The sequence below is a fragment of the Pelmatolapia mariae genome, linkage group LG22 (assembly GCF_036321145.2).
Source record: "Pelmatolapia mariae isolate MD_Pm_ZW linkage group LG22, Pm_UMD_F_2, whole genome shotgun sequence".
Taxonomy (NCBI): Eukaryota; Metazoa; Chordata; class Actinopteri; order Cichliformes; family Cichlidae; genus Pelmatolapia; species Pelmatolapia mariae.
The window spans coordinates 20,327,365-20,353,286 of NC_086245.2; the positions used below are offsets into that span (position 1 = coordinate 20,327,365).

General features: G+C 38.3%; 2 protein-coding genes across 2 annotated transcripts; one reads left to right on the top strand and one right to left on the bottom strand.

The window, feature by feature from the left end:
- The first annotated feature begins 333 nt into the window (after positions 1–333).
- Positions 334–9,381, top strand: tomm7 (translocase of outer mitochondrial membrane 7 homolog (yeast)). Its single transcript, XM_065469565.1, has 3 exons — positions 334–496; positions 6,553–6,601; positions 8,725–9,381. Exons 1-3 carry the CDS (start codon positions 394–396, stop codon positions 8,738–8,740), a joined length of 168 nt encoding a protein of 55 aa, XP_065325637.1. The 5' UTR covers positions 334–393; the 3' UTR covers positions 8,741–9,381.
- A 420-nt stretch (positions 9,382–9,801) lies between these two features.
- Positions 9,802–11,227, bottom strand: LOC135932840 (interleukin-6-like). The gene is made up of 5 exons (XM_065470540.1): positions 11,212–11,227; positions 10,929–11,119; positions 10,702–10,803; positions 10,446–10,598; positions 9,802–10,005 (listed from the first exon to the last, which is right to left on the bottom strand). The coding sequence occupies exons 1-5, from the start codon at positions 11,225–11,227 to the stop codon at positions 9,802–9,804; spliced, it is 666 nt and encodes a 221-aa protein (XP_065326612.1).
- Between the last annotated feature and the right edge of the window lie 14,695 nt (positions 11,228–25,922).

Here is a 25,922-nt window from a genome sequence, read left to right on the forward strand (position 1 = left end):
CATGTGTGTGATGTGATTTGCTTTCTGTTGATCTTTATGGTTGTCTACATCCACAGTGGAGAAGAACATTGCTCCAAACTATTGACTCTGGGAGGGCCTAATGTTAGTTAAACGGTCTTATCGACTTAATAAAGTTTTGGCTTTAATTAAAGCCAAATCCGCTAAAAGAAAACTGGCATAATCAATAAAATCATCTCATCGAGAACATGCTATCTGTTTCTAAAGTTAAAGTGCGGCAGTTTAGCATGTAAACTCCAACCAGCCGCCGCTACACGCCCATCCACAAGGAGGCGTCCTATGACAGCTGGAGAAGGTAAGTGTTTAGCTCTTCAACGTCACTTCCTTTTCCCTGCCCTTGGAAGTAGCACGAGACTGTCTGTTCGGGATCATAACATGGCTAAACTGAGCAAAGAGAGTAAACAGCGGCTGCAGCAGCTGTTCCAGTGCGGCCAGTTTGTCATCCGATGGGGTTTTATTCCAACCGTGCTGTACCTCGGTCAGTATCCGAATTGGAGTAAGGGGTATGCGGCGAGATGATGCTAATGCTAACCGGTTAGCTCAGCTTCTTAGCATTAAACTGTATTTTCTTCTGTCCCGGTGAGGTTGACGTGTTGTATTAAAACAGCATATCAAACATAACATGATTAATAAAATGTTGCGAGCCCCAGTTTTATTTTTAAAAGAACAGAGACACTTCAGTTTATCAGCTATGGCTTTGCTGTACGTTGTAGGGGAACTCATGTAGCATGAACTCATGCAGCATGAACTCATGCCGGATTTGTATGGCTAACCTGTTGTATCAGCAAAGCTAAATGCTTAGGCAGGGCTCTAGACTAACTTTTCGCAACGGTTGTACTAGCGCGCCTAACTTTTTTTCTCAGGCGCACCGGCACAAAAGTTAGGCGCACCCAAATGTTTCAACCGCATCGCTTAACAGCGCAGTTTTACATGTGTACTTTTTTTAGGGTGGGGGGGGGGTTGCTTTCTATACAGACAATATTCATTTATAAATGATTAACAATCTTGCCAACACAAAGTTCTTTATTTGGAGCACATTTCTGCAAGAAGGATAACTTACTGAAAAAGTGCGTTGGCACTCTTTGGCAGTGTTGTAGGCAATGTTAAACTTAATCATCACATCGGCCTCCTCTGACGACCTGTTTGCTGCTGCCTGCAGCTGAAAGGCAGTGAGGAGAGGGGACACTTGGGCAGTGCGTTTATCGCAGCATATAATGTGTTTCCTGGATACACTGTGCTTTTTCAGCGTTAAGAGATTGATGGCTCCATGACAGAGCACTGGCTATGAATTTCAGACGGATCAGGCCTTAACTTAACAAAAAAATGTATCAATAGTTCTTTTCATCTTTTCTTATTACTCACAGCTACATCTACTTCTGTCAGGCCTAGGCTACTCACTAGGGCTGGGTATCTTCACTGCTTTCTATAATCCATTCAATTCCGATTCACAAGGTCCCGATTTGATTCAATTTTGCCTCAGATAGTCAGAAATATTATAATTCTGATCATTTATCAGTACTGATACATGCAAGACTTTATCAGAGGCGTGAGCATAAAAGCAGATGCCTTTGTGTCAAGGTAACTGAGAATAAAACAGAAAAACATGAAGGAGATTTTCCTGGCCTGGATTTTTATAGCAGATAACCTTTAAAATATTCTGCAGTATTACATAATTTTAAAAAATATATATTTCTTCAGTATTGAACAGCAGAAATTAGGCTTTCTGGTCCGAGGTGGGTAATAAGCGAATGAATAATGCCGAAAACAGAGATTTGAGCTGTTCTTGAAGTACACAGAGAGAGAGAGAGAGCTGTGCATGAAGTGTGATTTTTTTTTTTTTTTTTTTTTTTTTTTTTGTGGTGGAAGCCAAACAGCAAACGTCAGAGGGAATTAATGACGACATTTATCAAATTTGATGCGTAGTTTGGATCTTCTTTTGCTGCTGGTTCTGTGAATTTTGGTTGGAAAGAGACAAAACCTGTAGCTCAGAATCTAGCGCAAAAAAGACGTAAACATGTCTTTTTTGTCAAAGCACGGACCCGACGACGCGTCAGAATCAGTGAGCTTTCGGCTTTCAGCCCCGACGGCGTGTCCGTGTACGGGCCCCTCTCCCCAGTCATAGAGGTCCCGCCCCTGACTATCTCTGATTGGGACACACGATAGGGGCATGACTTTTTTTCCTTCTTTTTTTTTTATTACTGGAACAGCTGGTCACACCGGTCAAGGATTTTTGTAGTTGCACCATTGAAAAATTTGGTTACATTCGTTAGGCTACGTTCACACTGCAGGTCTTAATGCTCAATTCCGATTTTTTGATCAAATCCGATTTTTTTTTGTCTGGTTGTTCACACTACAAATAAAATGTGACAGCAAACGCACTCTAGTGTGAACCCTCAAAGCGGCCCGCATGCACAAAAGAAGACGTCACACACAACACGCTCTGTTTAGATCCAGACCAAACAGTATTGTTTGACTGATGGCCCTTAATATAAAGACTTGTTTCGGACTTTATGTTTCCCAATTTTGCTTTAAGTTATAAAGTTATTTTGTTATTTACATGTGGCCTAATAATTATCCTTATTGCTGTTTTAGAGGAGCGGTGCTTCAAAGGATAGTTGCAGATTTCTGTCAGAATCTGCAGATTATACAGTACAAATAAAATAACGTTTCTCCAATGTTGTCTTCCCAACAGTTTCACTAACATCTACGCTGGATGGTCAGGAAGTGTTCGAGCGCTTCTCCGGCGCTGATAATTGGCGTCTGGCTTGTGTCAGTGACGTAAAAGACGGATGTAATGTGACACGACCATTCAAACAGCAGTCGCTTTCTAAAACATCAGATATGTATCGGATTCAGTACCACATACGAAAGTGACCTAGGTCAGATTTGAAAATATCGGATTTTTGCTGTTCAAACTATTATACCATGATCAGATATGGGTCGCATAGGGTCAAAAAAGTTGGAATTGATGTGCTTTCGCCTGTAGTGTGAACGTAGCCTTTGGTGGTTTTTTTTGTTTTTTTTAAACCAGTGCTGATAAGGCAGGTAAAGTAAGTATGGAGATGTATATGAGCTGCTCTAAACACGTGTAACATATATTCACATAGGCCGTATATAAATATAAATGTCTCTTCTGAATTTTAAAGCAAAGCAGGCCAAGAAAATATGAGCGATTTTTTTAAAAAAACAACAACCCAAAAGCCCTCGAGCAGTCAGCAACAAAACGGGGTCTGAATGTTAAAGGCGAAAGGTTATCTCTTTATCTTACAAGAAGACCCAAAACACACATCGCTTGTCTGTATGTCAATCAATAAGATTTCAAAATTGCCCAAACAGCAAGTTTACTGATATTGATATATCTGGTGTAGGCCAATATTGGCTCTTATTTGTTGCCCACTCGCAAACATAACACCAGCGGTGGAACCCTACTTGACGTTTTTAGAAAAAGGGATGGATGATGGTTTATCATGGTATTTACCACACATAGAGTTGATTAGGTGGCCTGCCCAAGTAAATTAACAGACCCCTGGTATATTTTCTGACTCATTTTTTTAAATTTTTATTCTTTTAAATTTGTGGACAGTCCCTTCACTCTTATTTTGAAAGTTAAGTTTATGCTAACCTGCTAGGATTCCCATGTTGTGCCCCCACCTCCGCCACAAATGCATATCATTCTGTTTGCAGCACTTTGCTGACTATGTGAGTTGAGTTCCCTTCTGCTTTAATGATGTAAACTGTGACCTTGTGTGCCTTACGGGTAACACGTCCCCGCGGTAGTAGATTCAAAACAGTTTTTCTTCAGACATTTCTGTGATCCTGAAATAGCTGGCTGTGGTTTGAAGGAGTGTTGGGGAAGACCTATGCATCACTGTATTTGGGAGCTTTGATGGGGAAGTTGAAACTTTTGCATGGCTGTGGTTTGGATTATGTGGGGGAAGTTGAGACTTGTGCATGTGTGACCATACGCCTTAAGAGATTCCTCTCAGTATATTGGAAACGCCAACAGTGATGTCACACTTTCTCTAATTTCCCTCCTGCTGAGCCTTTTCTGCATGTGCAACTCATTTACTTGAGGAAGAATAGTCTTAAATTAAATACATGCTGCTGTTGGGTTACCACCATTTTCTATATATTTCAAGCAATGAGTTTGTCAGTCATGAAGTACTTTTTAAATGTTTTTACTGAATATTACCGATTTAGAAGTTAAACAACTAGTATATTAAATGATGAATGTTTTCACGCTATGGCTATACCACATATATTGTGTCAGATAATATCACGCGAGAGCAAGAGTTGTGCGTCAGCCTCTGATGACAATTTGGTGCCTAAACATGGGGCTACTTCAATAGCCTCCAACATCTTTGCAAAAGATGCAAGAAAACTGAAAGGAACAAACGTGTTTCACCACTTGAGGCAAAAACATAGTCGATATGTATTACGAGGCTACAAAGGAGATACTAGCAGCTGGTGATGTACCACCCAAATGGAAAACCATTTACAGCACTGCTGGAGCAATCACTAGTTAAGTTACACATGACAGGAAGAGCAAGTGGTGTTGTGAAACAAACTGAAGTAGTTACATGGTGGAAAAGCAGGACTGTACAGTGGGGGAGTCTGGCTAGGCCACTCCATGACCTTAATGTGCGTCTTTAGCCCCTCCTTTGTTGCCTTGACAGAGTGTTTTCATTGTCATGCTGGAAGACACACCCACGACCCATCTTCAGTGTTCTGGCTGAGGGAAGGTGGTTCTTCTCCATGATTTTACAGTACATGGCCTTGTTCATTGGACCATCAATGAAGTGAAGTTGTCCTGTACCCTTAGCAGAAAAACATCCCCAAGCATAATGTTTCCACCTCTGTGCTTGACTGTGGGGATGGTGTTTTTTGCTTCATACTCAACATTTTTCTTCCTCCAAACACAGCAGGTCGAGTTGACGACCACACCACTTTCTCCTAAACCTTCTCTGAATAATTTAGATGTTCACTGGCAAACCTTAGACTGACCTTTAGATGTGCCTTCTTGATCCCAGGAGCGTCTGTAATTGATTGGCTGTGTGGCATACAGAAGAATACTGTTCTGGATGGGTTGTAGGGGATCAACATCACAGGCTGCTTTTGTGCTTACATTTAACTTGCGCTGTGTCACTACTGTTGCACCATAATACTGCTGCGGATGCTATCGGCACCTTCTTTTAATAAATTCACACTTCAGATTAGGAAGTGTGTCATCAGTGACAGTAACTCAGTGGGAAATGGCTATCATTTACTTCCACTTGTGATTGCTGCTGCCTGCAAGCTGCAAGCAATGCAAAAAAAAAAAATCTTTTCTACATTTTAGAAATCTTGTTACGGAAAACTTTCTTGAAATATCGTGATGTAATTTGAAGGCTACGTGGCCCATCACTGTTCACACATGAATGAGTACCTTCCTGCACTTAGCTCAAATCAGGACACTCTGGATCAGAAACATTGGTAAGGCGAGGCTGCTGAAGGGGTCGAAGCATACAGGAGCTGTAAAGTTGGTGACGATTTCATCGGACACCTATGTGTTCTGTTATCACATGGAAACAATCAGGCATCACTCTGACTTTGCACTGGATAGATTCTGACACACCCGTATGTAATTAAACTTAAACACAGTGATCACCTGATGGATCTAAACAAAACAGGCAAAGAAATCAGGTTTTACCCTTGATATTAGGAGAGTGGTAACAGGAGGCTATTTTTCGCCTTCCGGGGTCCTCTTATCTTTTTCTTGAGAATGTCTTGCATCAGGCTCAACTACTTCCTTGACTTTAAATGAAGGCAGAAGTATCGATATCAGGGGATATGAATTTGTAGTCTTCTGCTAAACCTGCTGCTTGTGGAATGATCTGATCTAAGCTAGTTTAATGAAAGCAGGACGTTTTGCTGGGTCTGTTTGCATTCTGCTGACGCACTGTAATCACTGAAGTAGCAAATGATTTGCTTCATTAGTTCTCAGCAGGACATTTTTTTTACTCACTGTGGCTCGAAACTAGTTATAACCCACAATATGAGTAAAACCGGTGCTCAAATTCATATCTCCAAATTTGAGGGACCACCCCCACCCCCCAAAAAATGCTTTCAATAAGGGGGATTTATGTTTAGATCTTGCCATCATCGTATTAAGCCACATCATTCTTTTCTCATCTTTAAAGTTTCGGTATATTCTCTTTTCCTCTGTCATGTCTGCGCCAGCGCTTCAGCACTAATCGAGCCCCACTCATTTGAGCATTAACATTCAAGTTAAGGCATTACTCCCTTACGTGGTGAAAATAAACCTAAATGGTGTGGAGCTGAGCAGTAGAATAGTGCACTTTACATGAGTTATTTACACATTATAAAGTGTACAAAAGGAGTTATGTTCAAGGGGTACAGTGTGGTTTTGTGTGGGGAAAAATATTGCACACGAGGACTGCACTGAAATTCAAAACTGTTAGTTGGTGTCTTGTACATTTGAGTGTGCCTTACAAGAATCACCTCGTAATTCTTATTTATGGTTTTGACTTACAGGTTTCAAACGAGGAGCAGATCCAGGGATGCCTGAACCTACTTTCTTAAGGTAAGACGAATCAGTCTGAGATGTGTGTAATAAAATAAAGCATCCTACTCCTAGATCCAAAGTCAAATAATACATCGGGAGTGAACGAGCTCCTGACCAACAAGATTTATGCCCAGTCTCATGAAATAGGGTCATTGTAGGAATTATTCATGTACACTTAGACCATGACTGTCCGCGATAAGGATGAAAAATACACTATATGTCAAAACAGTTCATTCTTTAAGTAAAACTACCCATTTAACAAAGTTGAATGATAGCTTGAAGAGAAAAAGGATGTGTAATGTCTAAATACCTGCCTTGGAGTATTGATGTGAGGCTATTTTTAGTCCTGTAAGAATCTCTTATCTTTTTTTTCTTTCTTTTTTTTTTCTTTTTTTTCTTTTTTTTAAAGAATCTGTTGCATCATGTATGGCTTGGCTGTTATCTCAGTATAGATAAACGGGGAAAAAAAGTAACCTATATTTACCAGAAACTGAGCTGCTTGTTGCGCCTCCTCCACCTCCCCAGTCTCAACAGCCCGTTGCTAATAATATCAGTGTGTTTGTTTTTACTTTATATAGAGATTTGATTTTGTTTAAATATGAGGACAAACAAATAATTAAATATGAAATTATGACTTTAGTTAAGCTGTGGTCATTGTTTTCAATATTTTAGAAAATAACATGTACATTTAGTGTCTTTTTTAGCATGTATGACGATGCTGGTCAGGTACAGGGATGGCACTGAGAATAAGTGAAAAAAGCAACCTATGTCGAAGGAAGACTTTAAAAGACTTTCAAAAAACTTGGAGAACTGTTGCTCTACACCAGCAGTCCCCAACCTTTTTTGCGCCACGGACCGGTTTATGCCCGACAATATTTTCACGGACCGGCCTTTAGTAGTAGTACTAGTACCGGTACCGAAAAAAAGAAAATTTATTCATAACACACATGAAAAGACCCAGGAAAACCGAGTTAACGATAAAAACGATAACAAAATAACACTGAAAACCAATAAAAACCCTGAAAACCATACATTTTACGCCCGAGCCTCAACTCTCGCGGCCCGGTACCAAACGAGTCATGGACCGGTACCGGTCCGTGGCCCGGGGGTTGGGGACCGCTGCTCTACACCACTTAAAAAAGTTACAAGAAAGTCTGGCTGCTTGGAAGCAAAATATAAAGAAATGTGAGTTGGCACAAGACTTTTGCACCGTTCTGTAAAGCATTTAAACATGATGTACAAGTGGTATGATAGCAAAATTCTCTATTTTGCATTTTAGTGAATTATCTCAAAAAATCATGAGATGTAAATAGAAGTGTTTTTTTGTTTGTTTTCCAGGACTTTACAGCCCCTTTTCCATCAGTACCTACTCGGATCGACTCAGCACAGTTTGCCACGGTTTACAGGGTTTTCCATTAGGTCATAGTACATGGTACCAGGTACTTTTTTTTTTTTTTAGTACCTGCTTGGCCCGGGTTCCTAGCGATCCAAACAGATATTAAAATGTGACATCATCAGACTGCATGCCACCGATTGGCTGGTCAGTAGCGTCACTCGATGGAAACAACTTCGTGTTTCCCGAGTCTGACAAAAAGCCACAGACCGAGCAGTAGGTTTATTCTTGCCTCGACATCCACCTTTTATGTAGCCTTTGTTTCGCATATTAATTACGTCACGGGACACTTTGATGCGTTGCTATGATGACAACCACACACGCTGCATAGTACTGAATATAAAGTAAAACCAGTCAAGTCGTGGCTGATCCATGGCGAGTCGATCCGAGTAGGTACTAATGGAAAAGGGGATTAACTGTTTCATCCCATGGGGGGGTGTGTGTGGTTTTTTTTGTTTGTTTGTTTTTTAAATGCAATGCATTCTGCTGAGCTGCGCTAAGCAGCATCCTGTACAACTCAAAATTGTTAAATTTTCAGGACTTCAGTGTGTTAGCAGCCCATGTAACATAGTTACATAGTGATAGTTGTGATAACGTTTGTAAGCAGGTTTTTTTTTTTTTTTTGTTTTTTTTTTGACAATGCTGCTAATACATCACACTATTATTTCCTCACTATGTAAGTAACCATCTATGTCAGTAACTTATTTCCAAGGATGCTTTAATATTGATTTTCTTTGTTGTCCTCTAGCTTGCTCTGGGGCTGAGGAACATCTTCACACGACCAATCCCTAACCATCAACCAAACCATGTGACCCACCTGTGACTGGATGAAATGGACTTCTTTTGCTTTCCCCTCTAAAAAATAATAATGAACAGATGACATTTGTACATTGTTTCTCACTATCTGTAAAGTAATGATTGGATGTTATCCATTTCCATGCCATGTAGTCTGTAACTATGGTACATGTACAGAGATGTGTGAACAGGTTTGTCCCTTGAAATACACGCTGATTGGACTATCAGTTGGAGGGTTATTTTTTGTTAATGCGAAGCACTGATGTTTGTTTCCTGTTTTTTCTTAGTTTTTATTTGTAATTTAACATTTCTGAAAATAAATCCTCAAAGAAATGACTCTTTTCTTCCTTAATATGAACAATCCAGTCGCTTTCATGCAGAAGAAACTGGTAGCAAATATTTTACTGAGCAATTATAAAGTTTTGATATATCAAAAGTATCAATCTTACATGCTAATGATGAGTCATAGATTAACGGGAACATTTTCCGGCCACCTTTAAATGTGTGTATATAAATGTGTTGAGTTGACTGATCTAAATCTAAGTGTCAACATTCATGCAGTTGCAGAATGCGTTGCTGCGTTGAAATGTGTGAAATGTCAGGGAAAGAATAAGTCCTTGCTTTTTATGCAAATGATTTTTTTTTATTTCAGCATATGCAAAATAATAAAGTCAGTTGTGTTACATAAGAGATCACTGTACTGTAAAATTCTTTAACAATAAATAGTAATCAGCACCAGAAATGCTAATTACAAGTACAGTGCAAATTGTATTTACACTGCATTTCTCCTGCACAATAGATTTTTCTCTAATAAATAATCTCTACCAATTATAAATAAGATAAATAAGAATAGCACAGCAGGTGATTCTACATACACAGTATGTTGCTGTGGGGCCTCCAGGACCCAGAGGACTCAGTGCACTTGAAGGAGCATGGTTATGATCTTGAAACAGTAGGAGTGTCAAAACCATCCAGTTTTCCCTGAGCTATTATTTCATAACTGAATGTAATTTGAGCATTATTCGTCTTTTTAACAACTGGTATCCGCTGATTGGTCCAGTCTCTTTTCCATTCTACAAACAGCTCTTTTCCCCTCACTCAGGAAGGCTTTGAGGGCTCTCAGGATGCTGTAGGCGTGCAACTTGCTGTGGTAAGGATCTGGACTGTTGACCTCCTTGAGAAGCTGCTCCTCCTCACTGCTGGTCAGCGGTGTGACTTGATTGCTGTTTTTCATCTGTGGGTCAGAAGAGATGGTAGAATGAGGTGTTATTTAGGAACAGGACTTCAAAACGACAATTAAAAATTTTTTAAAAGCAGAAGTGAAAATGTGACAGTATTAAGATAACAGGCATTCTGGTGAAATAGTGATGTAGTATGAGAGGTGATGTATTTAATTGAGATTTTGTGCTACCTATCACTTCTGCTCCTCTCACATTTACAATAGAAATATTGTTACTGGGCTTTGTGACAGCTAAAGGTAGAGAAGTCACCTTTTATTGTGAATTTTACTTTTAATAGAGTATCTGTATGTAGTGGATTTATTTTTTTCTGAAGTAAATCTACTTTATTCTATCAGTCTTCCTAACATTACTGACAGGAAAAACCCAAGAGACTGCTGCAAAGTCAAATTTGACTTTTCCTCGGGGGATAGTTAAAGACGCGTGTCAAACCCACCTTTCCTTTGACCATGCCGGCCAGGTCGATCAGAGTGCCGATGTTTGACGGAGCGTCGGAGAAGTTCAAACTGCCGCGGTACTCCTTCTCTACGTGCTTGAGTAAAACCGAATAGATGAGCAGACCCTTGGCCAGCGTCTGGAGACAAGCCTCCTGCACAAAGGAGAGAAGAACAGCCTGAGTTATTGAACTCACCCCAACCCCTCCACCGACCTTTGTTAGTGACAGCATTAAAAAAAGAGAAAGGAGCTCTCACCTTTCTGAACTTGGTAATATTGCAGTGCTTCGGGATAGAGGCGGGGATGTGGGAGTCCAAAGCTTGATCACGATTCTCCAGAGTCTGGAAATGGTGCTCAAACTGATAGAAAAGAATTCAAATACAACTTAAATAGGCTGGAAGTATTTTAGAGTCCCAGGGGTCCGAGAGAACCCCAATCGGACTTGATGACACCTGTTAATCATAGTTAATGAGCAGGCCCTTACCGCTTTCTCGTATTCTTGAGCTGAGTCAAAGAGTGACTTCCATATATTAAAAGGCTTGACAGTGGACATCTCCGCCTCCTCCGTCCCCTCACCTGAGAAGTCACCTGCCACACTTCCGTCTTCAATCGGAGCGCCGGAAGCGCAGAGAAGCAGAGCGGCCAGCATCACCGCAGAGAAAAAGTGCACATCTGCTAGGGGAGACAGAACAAGAATGAACGAATGAATGAATGAAAAGAGGAAGATACGCAGGAAACTCGCTCACCACAGCCTGCAAATTACTTACTGAATATAGAGGGCATGGTGTGCTGCTGGGAAGGACTTGTCAAGTTTCCGCTGATGCTGAAGGCTGCCAGGGCCCGAAGGAATTGGCTTGTATCTGAGATTCGCTGTTTTTATACATTCCTCAGACGAATGGGATTTTCCAATCCCGACTTGCAAAACGGAATTAACAGTAACTACGTCACTCACCGGATGAAGATTTAACGAAGATTATGAGTGTCTTCAAAAGGACCAGTTGATCCTTATTATCATCATCATTATTATTATTTAATTTTTTTTTATTAATTATTGTTATTATTATTACTGTTGCTGGTGGTGTTTGATTGCTATTATTATGTTGTGAGAATTTCTTTAATGTATTATATATTATTATATATATATTATTATATATATTTATTGTTATTTATAAAAGTGCTATTTAAGTAATTTTTTAAAGCAAAGATTGGAGAAGTTATAAAGCACAGAGAATCATGTAAAAAAATCCCTACGATATTTTCAGCTCAAGAATTTAAAGGGAAAATCCTTCTAAAACCAAACATTTGCATAGCAGCATTCCAGTGCTTTTAGATTGTAGCAACTTTATATATCAAATGAAATAATGAATAAATAAATAAATGAATAAATAATGCCTAAATACATACACACATACATAAATACACTGCACAAGCAGATGAAATGATCAATAGGTGTAACCCCATTCATTATCTTGTACAGGAATTATACATTTATTTGCATCACATGAAAATGTGTCTAAACATATAAATGTACAGTTGTAACCAATATAATGGGAGTTATCTGAAAAAAATACACAGTCTCTTGTGTTAGATGTGTGATTAAAAGCAAAGATTAGAGATTCACAATGTAAAGCTATGATTTGGCAACTACTTAAGTACATTTTGACAATTGGTCTGCCAAAACTGGGGTGTCACTGAACATAGTATTTATCAGACAATCAACTGAGTACTAACATGCATTTGAAGTTAAAATGAGTTCTGCCTTATTTTCCCTATAGAATAATTGTGGCCTATATATCTGATAATATCATGCGTCATAATAAATCAGATAACAATTTACAGAACAGCAATTTTTTTCATACTTTTAATACAGTTTGCTTTACATACTTTCAGCCATAATAATTTTAGCAAGACTTTAAACATTAGTAGTTTGCCATCTTTCATATGTACACATGGAGACTAATAAAATTGATATTTATTTATTTAAAATATTAACATTTTATTTTGTATTACCATAAAATGGGGATTTCACATTTTCAGTGAAAATACAAAGTAAAATTCCTGCAAAATAAAATTGCTTTCCATCTCTAAGGAAGCTGTGCTAAGTCTAGAAATGTCAATAGAGTGACCTCAGTGAAGTAGCTCGTTAAAGGAAGAACTGCTGAGACATTTTACTGTTATCATGGACAAGGGTGTAACTAGCATATCCTGAAAATGCAATGATAAAGCATGATGACCTAAATATCACAAATATTTCCCATCAGCAGAATATAAAGGTTGGAAAGTTTAAAACCCATTAAATCATTCAGTTTTTATTTTGATAAGACATGTCATTGCTCAGTGATGTTCAAAAACGACAGTTTTTCAAGAAAGGTAAAAATCCCACCTTTTGAAGATAGTGGTGAGAAAGATTTGTAGTTATTCATTGACTAGATTAGGCTGTGACTTCACAAAAGGCCACTCAGAGGTTGTTAATGTTACATTAGACTCACATCCAAACTTTTAGGAAACCTTTTGATTTTAGCTTCTGCGGGAGAAAAAGCAATCCAAGATAAATCTACTTCAGATTAAATATAAGCCTTATTTTACTGTCATATTGATATTACACTTTTATTTCCTTTACCGAGTAAACAGTACTGTGGAGTGAAGAGTGAGTGTGGACCCAAATGCAGACACTGGCAATGGACTTAACTGAAATGTGCCTTTAATTGTGGCAGAATCAAAACACAAACAAAAGCGAAGAAAGACAAAGACTAAACTGTCAAAACCTAAACTGGGAGGAAACTAGAAACAAATATAAAGAAACTAAAAACATGAGACATGTGACATGTGACATGAGACATGAGACATAGGAAATGCAGCGGTTGCAGAAGATCTGGCAACAAACAGAGGATGACATGGGCTTATATACGCACAGGGAGAACTAGGAAATGAGACACAGGAGGAGAGCACAGCTGGGAGAAATCACATACAATGAGACTAGGCGAAGCAAAACTGAAAACACTAACATAGCACGAGACTGTCAAAGTAAAACAGGAAACATGAGACAGACTTGAAACTGAAACCAGGAGAAGCACAGACATAAAATGATAACTAGATGAGACGTGACACAAGGAACACAGGGGAAGCACAGAGACAGAAATCAAGAGATGGAGTGATGAATCCAATTAAGAACTTTGGAGGCTCTGTCATGGTTTGGTACATATCAGACAGTAATGTTGGAGATCTTGTCAAAATTGATGATAAGAATGGATAAAAGTACCATCACATTTTGCATAACTGAAAAGAAAACACACAGTGGAGCACTATCAGTCATGGATTAGCCTCCCCAGAACCAAGACCTTAACCTTACTGAAGTAGTGTGGGATCATCTTACTGAGAATGGAATAAAAGGCAGTAGGCATCCAAAGAAGAGCTTTGAATGTCCTTCAAAAAGCCTAAAGACCACTTAAAGAAATTACAAGAAAGCTTGCCTCAGTGTCCAGTCTGTGTTGAAGAATAAAGGGGTTCAAGCCAAATGCTGACTTTCAAGCTCATTAGAATTGTACAAACTCTGCTGTTGCCTTACATACTGAATTCCCATTTTTCAACACATCCCTGCAACTATTTTTCAGTTTCCTCACAAATAATAAAGAAATGACCAATGGTTCAACTGTCTTCCACAGTACTGCATGAGCCTGTACTTACATCTTCACTTCAGAGCTTTGCTGGAGCAAAGTGCTCTAATGGGGTGATACAGTACTATAAGGTCATTCAAATAAGATGATTGTTCAGAACCTCGTATGTGATGAGAAGGATTTCAAATTTATTTCTGGATGTAACAGGAGCCATTGAAGAGATGGCAAGAATTGGAGAAATATGCTCTCACTTTCTACTCCCTGTCTACTCTTTCTGTAGCATTTTGGATCAGCTGAAGTGTTGTCAGGGAGTTTTTTTTAGGACATCCTAATAACATTGAGTTACAGTTGTCCAGCCAAGAAGTAATAAATGCATGAACTAGTTTTTCAGTGTCACTCTGAGACAGGATATTTCTAAATTTAGAGATATCGTAGAAATGAAAAAAAGGAAGTCATAGAAGTCATAGAGGTCTTTATGTCTTTTAGACATTCCTGCAGTTTACCTAATTGGTGTGCATTATCTGGGTTTATGGATAGATAGAGTTGGGTGTCATCTGCATAGCAGTGAAAATTACTTGTAATGATGCTGCCCAAGAAAAGCATATTACGTAAACAGAATTGGTCCCAGCATGGAACCCTGTGGAACTCCATAATTAACCTTAGTGTGCAGAGGACTCTCCATTTACATGAACAAACTGGAGTCTATTATCCAGTATGTACCTTTAATACCTACAGTATGCTCTAATCGCTGTAATAAAATAAAATATTACTATATAAAACGCTATTAAGAAGATCATTTGTAACCTTCACTGAAGCTGTTTCTGTACAGTGATTCGCTCATAAACCTAACTGAAGCTCTTCAAAATAAGCCATTTCTCTGCAGATGATCAGTTAGCTGTTTTACAACTACCCTATCACGAATTTTTGAGTTAAAATGAAGGTTGGAGATTGCCCTATAACTAGCTAAGACAGCTGAGTCAAGTGATGGCTATTTAAGTAGTGGTTTAACGACTACCAGCTTGAAGGCCTGTGGTACATAGCTGATTAACAGAGAAAGATTGATCATATTTAAGATTGAAGCATTATTTAATTGTTGGACTTCTTTGAGCAGCCTTGTAGCAATGGGGTCTAAAAGACACGTTTATGGTTTGGAGGAAATAATGACTGAAGTTAACAGAAAGTTTAATTGGAGAATAATAGAGTCTATATAAATAATAGTGGTATTGAAAGTAACTCTACATAATGTTACATCAGCCTAAAATATGAGACTCATCATCTTATCAGTAGTTTTAATGTTTTTTAGTTGAAATTCTGTTTGTTTTAACACTTTATGTTACCTTTTTTCCCACAGGTGGATAGCTGTTTAGCTGTGTCCTATAATAACATGAAAAAGAGAATGTCTCTCTTTGAGGCCTCTGTAGTATTTATCTTTCTTCACTTTCTCTCTTCGAGGTTCAATACAATTGAAAGATTTACTCTTTGTCGCAACAAGCTTACAACAACAGTTACAACTGTTCTGTGTTCAAATAAACTAATATCAGAAAAATGGCTGAATTTTACGTTTTTGCATGTGAGTGTGTTTTATCCTTTGTTCTCTGTTTTTCGAGAGTTTGGCTTGAAGGACAAAAGATTTTCAAATCTGTTCAGTACAGTGAAACCTGGTATGATGCTCATAACCCCAATCTAGATATGAGCTTTGTTCTTTACATGGAATGTATGTCAAAATCAAAGATTTAATATTGGCCGTATATGTCATTTCCTTTTCTTTTAACACTTAAAGATCCCAACTTCCTCTACCAGTGTTTGGTTTATTTTTACAACTTTCTTTCTTTCTTAATCTTCTCCTTTCAAGGACCAATTACATGCAGATACATTTCTTGCATTCACCTCAGCAAGCTGTCTGGAGCGCTTCAGTTCACCAGCTCAGTGTGAGGTTTATAGTCAAAATATGTAATTCTTTCTAATTTTCCCCTGTTACTATATTTGGAATGAAACTTTCCCTCTGTCTGCTGGGATTACTCAGTGGAGAATCAAATGAGAGAACTCCTGAACTGGTTTAAAACCAAACAAACCTAAACAACAGAGTACATGTAACATGCCGTTACATGTTTTTGGCTGGAGATGTTGTAAGAATGGGTTTATTTTCACTTTTGATTGTAGAGTATTTTGGTACTTTCAGTGGACATTCTGAGGCTTTAGAATAGCTCAGTGGTTGTGGGGTAGTGGGTGTAGTTATTGGGAATTGCCAGTCTTGACATTTGCATCCTTAATTTCAAGACAAGATTTCAGATTGTTAAATCTGCAAGGTTTGGGGAAAATAAAACTGCCACAATTCTCAGATGCATTCACCGGGTTTAGTTTACGTGTGATTATCCTGGTTGTTTTTCTCTGGAAAGAAAGTCTTGCAAGCGATTTCTCTCATTTCTGCTTTTTTGTAGTTGTGACCAAAGTCATTTATTTTCTACCACAAAAGTCCACAGCACACCACAGACTGTCTTCTACTTGGGAAATAAAAAAAATCTACATTTTATTTTATCCTTCATCTAAATATTAAACAAGAGCTTATAATGCCACTTTTTGCTCTGTTGTAGCCGCCCAGTATGTATTGAGATGATTTGTTTAGGATATATACGTGTGTGTGTGTGTGTGTGTGTGTGTGTATGTGCATTTGGAAGTTCTGTACTTTGTTACTTTGCATTTTAAAAGGGGCTTACCATCTGCTACACTAAGCACCTCGGAGTACATTATGATTTAATGCATGCTTTTCCTGCTGCTCCAAGACAACCATTTCTTATATTTTCTTAGTTTGGCAGTCTAAATCTTATATCCATATCTATATCTATATATATATATATCTCATATATCTCTCTATATATCTCTATGTGCTAAATGAGGTAGTTGTTTTGAAGCAGTGTGTGTCACGTTCAAGCTAAAGACATAGGGACCTTCTGTGTGGTTTGTACTGATCTACATGGAAAGAAAAGCTACATCAGCAAGAAACAGGTAAGCACTGTGAGCTAAATTAAAACGAATGAAACAATCTTTGTATAAAACCTACCGACTAAACCAACCAGGTAACAGTGTCTGCTTAGAAGAAAAAAAACTAAAACTAGAATCATATGTACATAAATTATAAGAAAATAGCGGAGATCAAGTCTCGTGTAAAGGGAAGTGAAACTGTTAAATAATTTGAGACGCTGACTCAATGTTCGACCTTCATGATTAAAAAAAGAAAGAAAAAAAGTCGGTCCTGGGGTCAAACGGGCCATGGGTCATGCAACTGATGATGCAGACAACTCCTGAGGAGTACCTCCTCTTTACATCGTTAAGTCATATGTCATACGTCTAGTTCATGACAGAGGACAGAGGTTGCTAATCCTTGTCAGATTCTCAAAAAACAAAAACAAAAGTAAAACAAAACAAACAAAAATTATTATTCAGAATATTTGCTGCCCATCATCTACAAGAATCCTTTGCAAGTTTCCTGTCTCTGTCACACTTTGTCTAAAATCTAAAAAGATCAATAAAATGAAAGCAAGGAGTAATGAAATTGGTTGCAGCAAGCACTTTTTTTTTTCAACTTCCCATTTTCCATTACAAAAAATAACAAGTAAGGATGTGCACATACAAAAGGAAATGAGCTTTCCTTCTTTCGAGTGCATCAATCTGTAAATACAAAAGTAAACTGAGTCAAATAAGCTGATCTTGGGAAAACTATGGCAGTGGAATGATTTAACTTGAAAATGATTTAACTTGAAAATTATTCATTCACGCTCATAGTGGTTGCCAGATTAGCTTTCTTTTGACTCGTCTTAAACCTGCAGCTCCTTCTACTGAAACCACTTTGAGTCAATGCTGAGGTGAGGACTCAAGCTGAAGCTAATTATTAATTATGACGAAAAGAAACATGCATGGCTTATCGTAACATTTACAGTTAGGGGCATAACCTTTTGAACTCTACATCACCACAGTGGATTTTAAATTATACTATTACGCTGTAACTGAAGTGCAGGCTTTAGGTCTTTAATAAAAGTACTGCATCAAATGAAGATACAGCTATTTTTTTTATACACAATCCCCCATTTTCAGAGGCCAGTTGAGGCCTGTTCCCTTTTATTTCATCACTAATAAAGATCTGGAGTTGATTCCAAGTGTTAAAGATCCAAATGTTAGCTGAATGAAGTCCCAAGAAATGACGGTGTAAATCATGGGAGCCATCAGTAAGCTAAAAAAAAAAGAGGGAAAAAAAGAAAAACAAATTTTACCTATCAGAGAGAAACAAAACAACAACAAACAAACAAAAAACTTCAGGAGTGACAAAATCAATCATCTGCTTCATCCATTAAAAGAATAAATGCACTGGGCAACTCAGCAACTCTAAAGGTCCTGAATAACAACAGAAGACCACTAAACTAGTGAGTGATGGCAGAATTACTTCCTTGACAAGAAACCCCCCACAGCAAGTAAAAAAAAATGTTGAGAAGGCAGCTGTATCATTGTCAAAGTCTGAAAGAAAAACAAATCACAAATGGAAATACAGAGGGTTCAGAATAACATGCAAACCTCTGGTTACACTGAAGAACACTCAAGAACAAGAAGGTCAGATTAGACAGAAAAAATCCAAAAGAGCATACATAGGTCTGGGAAAAAACCAAGATGAACATGAACTAGAGTAATGGGAAGAGAAAAATGTGGAGAACGAGGGAAACAGCTCATGGTCTGAAGCATACCACATCATTTGGTTGTTGAAGCAGCGGGATGATTTGTGAAGTGTACAGGGCTATACTCTGCTCAGATTCAGTCAAATGCTGCAAAACTGATTTTACAGCACTTCACAGTGAAAACTGATAATGACCTGAAACAAAAACTGAAAAAAGCAAAAACCAAGAGTTTCTCAAGGCAAAGAAATGGGATTTTCTTCAATGGCCAAGTCACCTGATCTCAACCCAACAGAGTGTGCTTTTCAGTAACTCAAGACAAAACTGGAAATAGAGCCCACAAACAAGCAGCAACTAAAGCTGTCTCCAGTAAAAGCCTGGCTGATCATTTCTAGTGAAGGAACACAGCATTTGATGATGTCCATTCGTTCTAGATTTCAAACAGTCAATGACTCCAAAAAAATATTTGTTCAAGTAATTAAAACAATCTTTATGTTTGGAAATATGTTGCAATATGCAATATTTTTAACACTGTGAATTGAAGTTGAAACCCTTCATGTCGATCACATCATAGTTGCTCGATTACAAAAACTGCAGCATTGTGGAAATACTTGGATCTAACCATAACATCCAGTATCTGTTCAGACAAGTCTATCCCAGTTCCATAGAAATAAAATGCAGTGTCTAAATTAGTAAGATCCTCTTTTTTTCCTTTCATTATCAATGAAACTTACATTCAGGGAAATTCAGTTCACTTTTCTTTTGCATTGGTTGTATTGGTTGTATGTGTAAAAAAAGTCAAACTAGCAGTCATCTTTAAACAGAGGGGAATATCTGTTTTTGACAAATAATGTAATAGTGAGACTACATCAACACTGAAATTCCAACATTACCGATCCTGTTCATTTTGATTGCCTCACAGTATACAGTATATGGTTGCATTGCCTTACAATAAACATAAAAGTAACAGCTATGATTCTTTCTCTGGCCTGTGAGTGGTGGCTTATTCACAGTAAATTTGCCACAAATCTCCTGGGTGTATTGGGACTAGTTCTAGCCCTCGAAAGTGCTCAGGAGATGAAAGAATCTAAATAAAAATATACAAAATACAGTTGTGGTCAAGTTTACATGCACTCATCATGGGCATGAATGTCATGGTAATTTGGAGCTCTTATTGATTTCTTTGAACTGTTCTTTTTCCAGGGTTGAATGATTGTACACCATACATTTTTAATGACTTTCAAAAACAGGAATGGGGTGCACAAGACTGAAGTTTTATTAGGTAAAAATGATTATACATGTAGGCTCAAATGTCTCTTAGGAACTTGCATCTCAAAAATATGCAATCAGCAATCTTCTGGCATAATTCTGTCTGGATATTTGACCAGTGTTCTTGGCATAATTGGCAGAATTTAGAGTTAATTTAGATTGTTTGGTTTCATGGCATAGACCCAGGTTTTAAGCATAGCCCATACATTTTCAATAGAGTTGATGTCAATGCTTTTGCAAACCCAGTTTTGATGTGTGTTTTGGATCATTATCCTGTTGGAACACCTAGCTGTGGTCAAGTTTCAGTTTGCTAGCTGCTGATTTGAAGTTGAGTTATGAGAATTTGGAGTCCTCCTCCTTCATTATTCCATCCACTTTGTGCAGTGTACCAGTGCCACGGTCAGCAAAACTGCTCAAGAACATGATACTACCACCACCATGCTTGACATCTGGTACAGTGTTCTTAGGTTTGAAAGCTTCACCTTTACTCCTCTTGTCATTGTGGCCAAATATATTAGTCTTTGTCTTGTCCATTGACCATCATGTGGGAAGCTGCAAAATTCAGTCAAGTTTGAAGGTGTTGAATTTGGAGCAAAGAAGAAGGGAAACAGGAAGAAAAGGCTGAGCTATGCCAAATTGCACAAGAAATGAAAATCAGCGACAGCAGGGCTTATGGAGTGTTGAATTCAGTTAGGAAATTGTTGGGTAAAAAATCATCATCAGTATTTACAGCAGCAGAATGAGGTACAATAATAAGAATCTACAACTGTCTAGTTACAAAATCACACAGTGGAACACTTTCAGTCATAGATTGGCCTCCCTGGACCTCAACATTATTGAAGCAGTGTGGGATTATCTATACTGAGAAGAGAGAAATGACAAGAAAGCTTGCCTCAAAGAGTTGAAACTGTTGTAGAATAAAGGTGGTCGTACCAAATATTGTCTTTTAAGCTATTTAGAATTGTACAAACTGTATTGATGCCTTATGTAATGAATTTACATCTGATTGCACATGTTTCAACAAATCACTGCACCTTTTCACCATTTTTGTTCTTTCTAGGTTGGCACTCTCTCAGACCATGGTCATGTACATCTGGCTTCACTGTGGATAGTGATGCTAGTGTGCTTTTAACACTGTGTAGATTTGAGAAAATCCAAACAGTTTTTGCTCCTTAAAGTCACTAAAGATGCATGCTGTACAATCATTCCACCCCAACATTGTTATAAACACAGTAGGTGGGAACGGTATAAAGTAAACTCATCAAGCCCTCCAACGTTTGACCCAGGGCTCTAAGGAGATGAATTATTTATACAGACAAGTTCATTACAGCTGGCCGAATATGGAAATTAAGATAACAGATGTAACTGACATTCAGTGGTTGTAATTACTAACTAATCATTATCTAATGCAAATCATGAAAAGAACAAACAATTTGGTCTTGTCATCATTTATAACATAGCTATAAATGGTCATTTTTAATAAATACATTTTTTTGTTGGTTCACATTTTCACGCTTGAACTGCAGTGTAGAAATGCAGCCTGAAGTGTCCTGCTCTTAAAAGCTAGACATTATTACATGCATACCTCTCAGATAAAACATTCTGAGCACGATATGTGAGTCCTAGTCAGGGTCAGGGTTTATACAGTACAGTACATGATTGCTGAGCCTGTAAGACTGAACTCTTTATTGCAGTACACTGGGACTGCTGCTAGATGGCAATCATGTGTAGCTCTAAGGATTCACGCTCTGGTCAGCTCTCTCTTGAAGGCTGTCTTTCTGAGGCTAAACGTATGCAATGGACTGTTCTGTTTGTTTTGTTATTTGCCCACGCTAATACTGCAGCAATATATGACCAAGCTTGAATTTATGTATATGTGAATCTGTTGTACATGTGTTATGTGTTTAATTTCTGCTTTCTGCTTCACTAAAATGTTCATGTAAGTGTTTCCTATGCATAAAACCATTCTAGTGTACATTACCTTTAGGAGATCTTGCTGTATTACTAAGTAGGATAATCTTGCCTCTCTAGATATTAACTACATAGTACTTTGATATTTAATTAGTTAGTCGGCCCCATTTATAGAGATGGGGCCGACTAACTAAAAGGAGATCTGGGAATCTGCGGTCAGTTGTTGTTGTTGTTCTTTTTCTTCTTCTTCTGCAAAGTGAAAGTCGAAGAATCTTCCATGGCGATCAAACACAGTTTCAGAGCACCTGAATTAAATTCACTTTTACATTGATTAAAATTCTATTCCAAAAGAATGCATTTAATTTTAATGTGATTTGTTTTTATTGCAATTAATTAAGTTGGACCGTTCAAACATTGACAATTCACATTAAGTGTTTCCTAGCATTGTTGTTACAATATGGAAAAACATCTTTGTGTTTTCCTTTAAAATACTGCTTAAAATGACTTAAAGTATCTTTTGTTGTTAACCAAAAAAAACCCTGAATTTACTCACTACTTAAAAATACCATTATTATTTGCTTCTTCTTTTCCTTATATCTTCAGCTATTACCATCTTGCTCTACTGCACATCACACTTTAAATTCAGTAAACTTATTTGGTAAACTTTGGGAAATGCCACCATAAGTTAACGGCTGTTTTATGAGGCTCTACCCAAACTTCAGGGGAAATCTATCTCACAGTCTTTGAGCTGTTTCACTCAGTTAGGTAGCAGAGTCAAAATTCCTGTTACATCTGTCATGCTGTAAAGGTCAGTGCAGTAACCAGAATGAAAGAACCATTCTTTCAGGGTCTGAGCTTTGCTTCTGTTCTTGTATACATGACCTTGTCTGTCATTTTGTGTTTAGCTCAATGTAACAGTTCTCCCCTCACTTTTCTTTCCTTTGTGATTCTGCTCCATCCTCCATCTTCTCCTTTCCTGTCATTTTTTTTTGTAATCGCAACCTTGTTGGCTCTTCTCCCTTTCTCCACCTCTCATCCTTTCCTCTCTCCACTCCTCTTCCCTTTGTGCCTTTTTCTCAGGCCGCTCTGTTCTTCCTTTGACTTTTTCTTCTTCCCTGGACGGAGAGCTCCATGAGAGACAGCAGAAATTGTATCTCTGCTCAGTTCGCCACAGGCCCTCTTCAATATTTAATCAAGAGTGCATTTGTTTGAAGAGAGCTCTGAATATGTGTGTGAGTGAGTGATAAAGAGAGCTGTCTATCCAGTGTGTGTGTGTGTGTGTGTGTGTGTAGACACTGCATTTGTATGCATGGAAGGTGGAGTAAGAGATAGAAGTTGTATATTTTTGTGTGTGGTGACAGAGTTGGAATGAAAGGTTTTCTCCGGTCTTGGAGTAATTGGTTTACTATCTCTCCCTGCTCTCGCCCCCTCTTTCTTTTCCCCATCTCCTCCTTTACTCAACTTCCCCTCCCCCTATAATCCATTCTCCCCCTACTGCATCATCACATTATCATGTGCTGTGTAGTACAGTATATACACTACTGTGTGTTTTTCTAACACTGTATAATCATTTGTATTTGATTTCGCTGCGTGTGCATATATGACCGTGTGCATGCATCAGTGGCTGGTCCCGGTGGTGTCCCTGAGGACGACAGAGAAGCATATTTCATCAGTCTTACCACAAGAAATCCCAAAGTCCTCTTTTCTTCTTTTTGCTTCCTCAGCACATTGAGCAAGCACAGAGTGTTTTCCTTATTTCCTTTTTTTTGTTTTTTTGTTTTTGTTTTGTTTTTTTACTTTTGCTTTTAGAGGAGAGCACGCTGATTAGCATGCTGTCATTGTGACACATACACTGTAGGATGCCACTCTGCAGGAATGTTTTTATTTTTTTTTTGTTGCGGAAGGTTTTGATTTGATTGAGCGCAGGCGAAATCTTCCTATCAACTGTAATATCATCTTCTCGGAAACTGTAGTTTCAGAGCCTCTGTTTCAGTGTCCACAAAATGTCAGAAGGCAGCTATCTGAACAATGATCTAAACACGACTGATGGGTTTTCAGTAATTCTGTTTAGCTCGGCTTCTCCACTTTTGGCTCATTGTAGCGCTCACAAGGCCCCTGATGAGGCGTTTCTTCTTCATTTCGAATCAGCGTTCTTTGTCCACAGAGAAGGGGATTTTACTAACAGATGTCGAAGCTGCTTTGCATTTTTGAGCTGTATGTTTATCTACAGACGGCAGCCTCTCCACAGAGTTCTCATGCAGCAGACATGCGTTTTATCAAGCCTGTGTGAAAACCTGATATAAAGACTCCATCATGTTCCTCAGTTTAACTGTATCAGGTCAAAGGTAATGCTTGATGCTAAAATTATTGCAGGCACAGCAGACTGAGTCGCATTAAACTTCTGAATTAAACTTCTGATGGTGAGCTCATACATGAACATTTTCTGCCAAAACTGCCTGTCCATAAAGTCTGACATTAATTCACATTAGTTTATTTTGCCATGTATTATTCTCATTACTTTATAGTGGGCAAATTTCATTTAAAAAGACGATGTTAGTTTTCATGTATCAATTAGGATACCCTGTAAAAGAAATTTGATGGTAAATGTACTCTATCTGAGCACTCAAAGCGCTTTCTGCTACGAGCCACATTCACCCATTCACACACGCATTCATACAGCTCTTTATTCTATGCCCTAAAGCACTTTCTAACAGTCAGAGACACACTAACGCTCTGATGGATGAATGGTGAGGGGGAAATTTAGGATTCGGTATTTTGTCCAGGACATGTGGACCAGAGGAGCCAGGGGCCGACTCAATGGGTTTTAAGTGCTATGTAGAAATAATGTGTTCTTTTCCTTCCTTTGGCCCTGACATTATCACAGTAGCATGTTGGATATCATATACATGTCTTGATTATTTCTAGCAGGGTACAGGCCTATTGTCGTTATTAGTGTACTAATCACACAATACAGTGTTCCTTGCTATTCCTACTATTAAACACCTGCACTCGGGTGGTTTTAATTGACATGCAGTCATAAAGTAAAAGAAACTGTGATCAACATGCAAAAATGGAAAGGTCTATGTAGAGTTTACAGTCCATCATCTGCAGGAAAGACTGACAACATCTCAAGTACGGCGAGTGATGGAGACAGTTGATATACAGCATGTCATGACTGTGCGTCTGTAGGTTTGTCATGTGAAGGACTGAAATGCTCCAGCGGGCTTTTGATCAAAAACAAAAATAGTTTTGATGTCTTTTTTTCCTGTGTGTGCTATTCAGCTGCCAAACATTATACACTGTCCCATTACCTCTAACAGCCATGGTGGTGGTATAATCTGAGTCCCAGAAAGGGGCCAATTATCCCAGATTACACGTTCTATCAAGAAGCAGCCTCGACATCTGAGTTGTACAACTGAAGCCGCAGCACTTGAGCTGAACTCTGCTTGGCTTTATGTCATGTGGAGTATCGGGCTCAGATCCTCTCCTATCTGCTGTATTAATAAATTCATTCTCTTTCATGTCATGTTCAGTTGAATTTTTTAATCAGGTCATTGAACATTAAACAACTTCCCGAGAAGGCTGCACTTTTTAAATACATATAGTGAATTTACTCTTTTTCCCCCATGACTCATAAACCCACAAAGAATATCCAGAAAGAAATGCATGGTTTTGATTTGCACTGATTATGTGTGTAGTACAAGTAGCAGAAACACATCCTTCTTATTATAATGCAAGTGGACAACAAACAATATTTTACTGCTGGAATTATGAATAAGAAAAGCTTTATTGCCCCATATAATACCAATGAATTTTAAAATGAGTTGAATACATTACAGAGAGTATTACAGCCTTGTTGCTTAGGCCACTGCGCTCCTGTGCAGGCCGAGGCCCCAGGCTTTGTCTCTCATGTGCATGCCACAGAGCCAAACATATTTTCTTCAGAGATTAATACTCCTTACAATTCATAGTCTATTACAGTACTAGAAGGTACTGTCACCTGCTTACTTACTTCCCAAGGGGTCA

What these genes read in the sequence shown, in the direction of transcription:
- tomm7 (XM_065469565.1), top strand. Translation starts at nt 394, where the DNA reads ATGGCTAAACTGAGCAAAGAGAGTAAACAGCGGCTGCAGCAGCTGTTC. An exon ending in TCCAACCGTGCTGTACCTCG is followed by an intron (nt 497 to 6,552) that starts GTCAGTATCCGA and finishes TTTGACTTACAG; the next exon opens with GTTTCAAACGAGGAGCAGAT.
- LOC135932840 (XM_065470540.1), bottom strand. An exon ending in CTCAAGAATACGAGAAAGCG is followed by an intron (nt 10,804 to 10,928) that starts GTAAGGGCCTGC and finishes CTTTTCTATCAG; the next exon opens with TTTGAGCACCATTTCCAGAC. An exon ending in CCGGCATGGTCAAAGGAAAG is followed by an intron (nt 10,006 to 10,445) that starts GTGGGTTTGACA and finishes TCTGACCCACAG; the next exon opens with ATGAAAAACAGCAATCAAGT.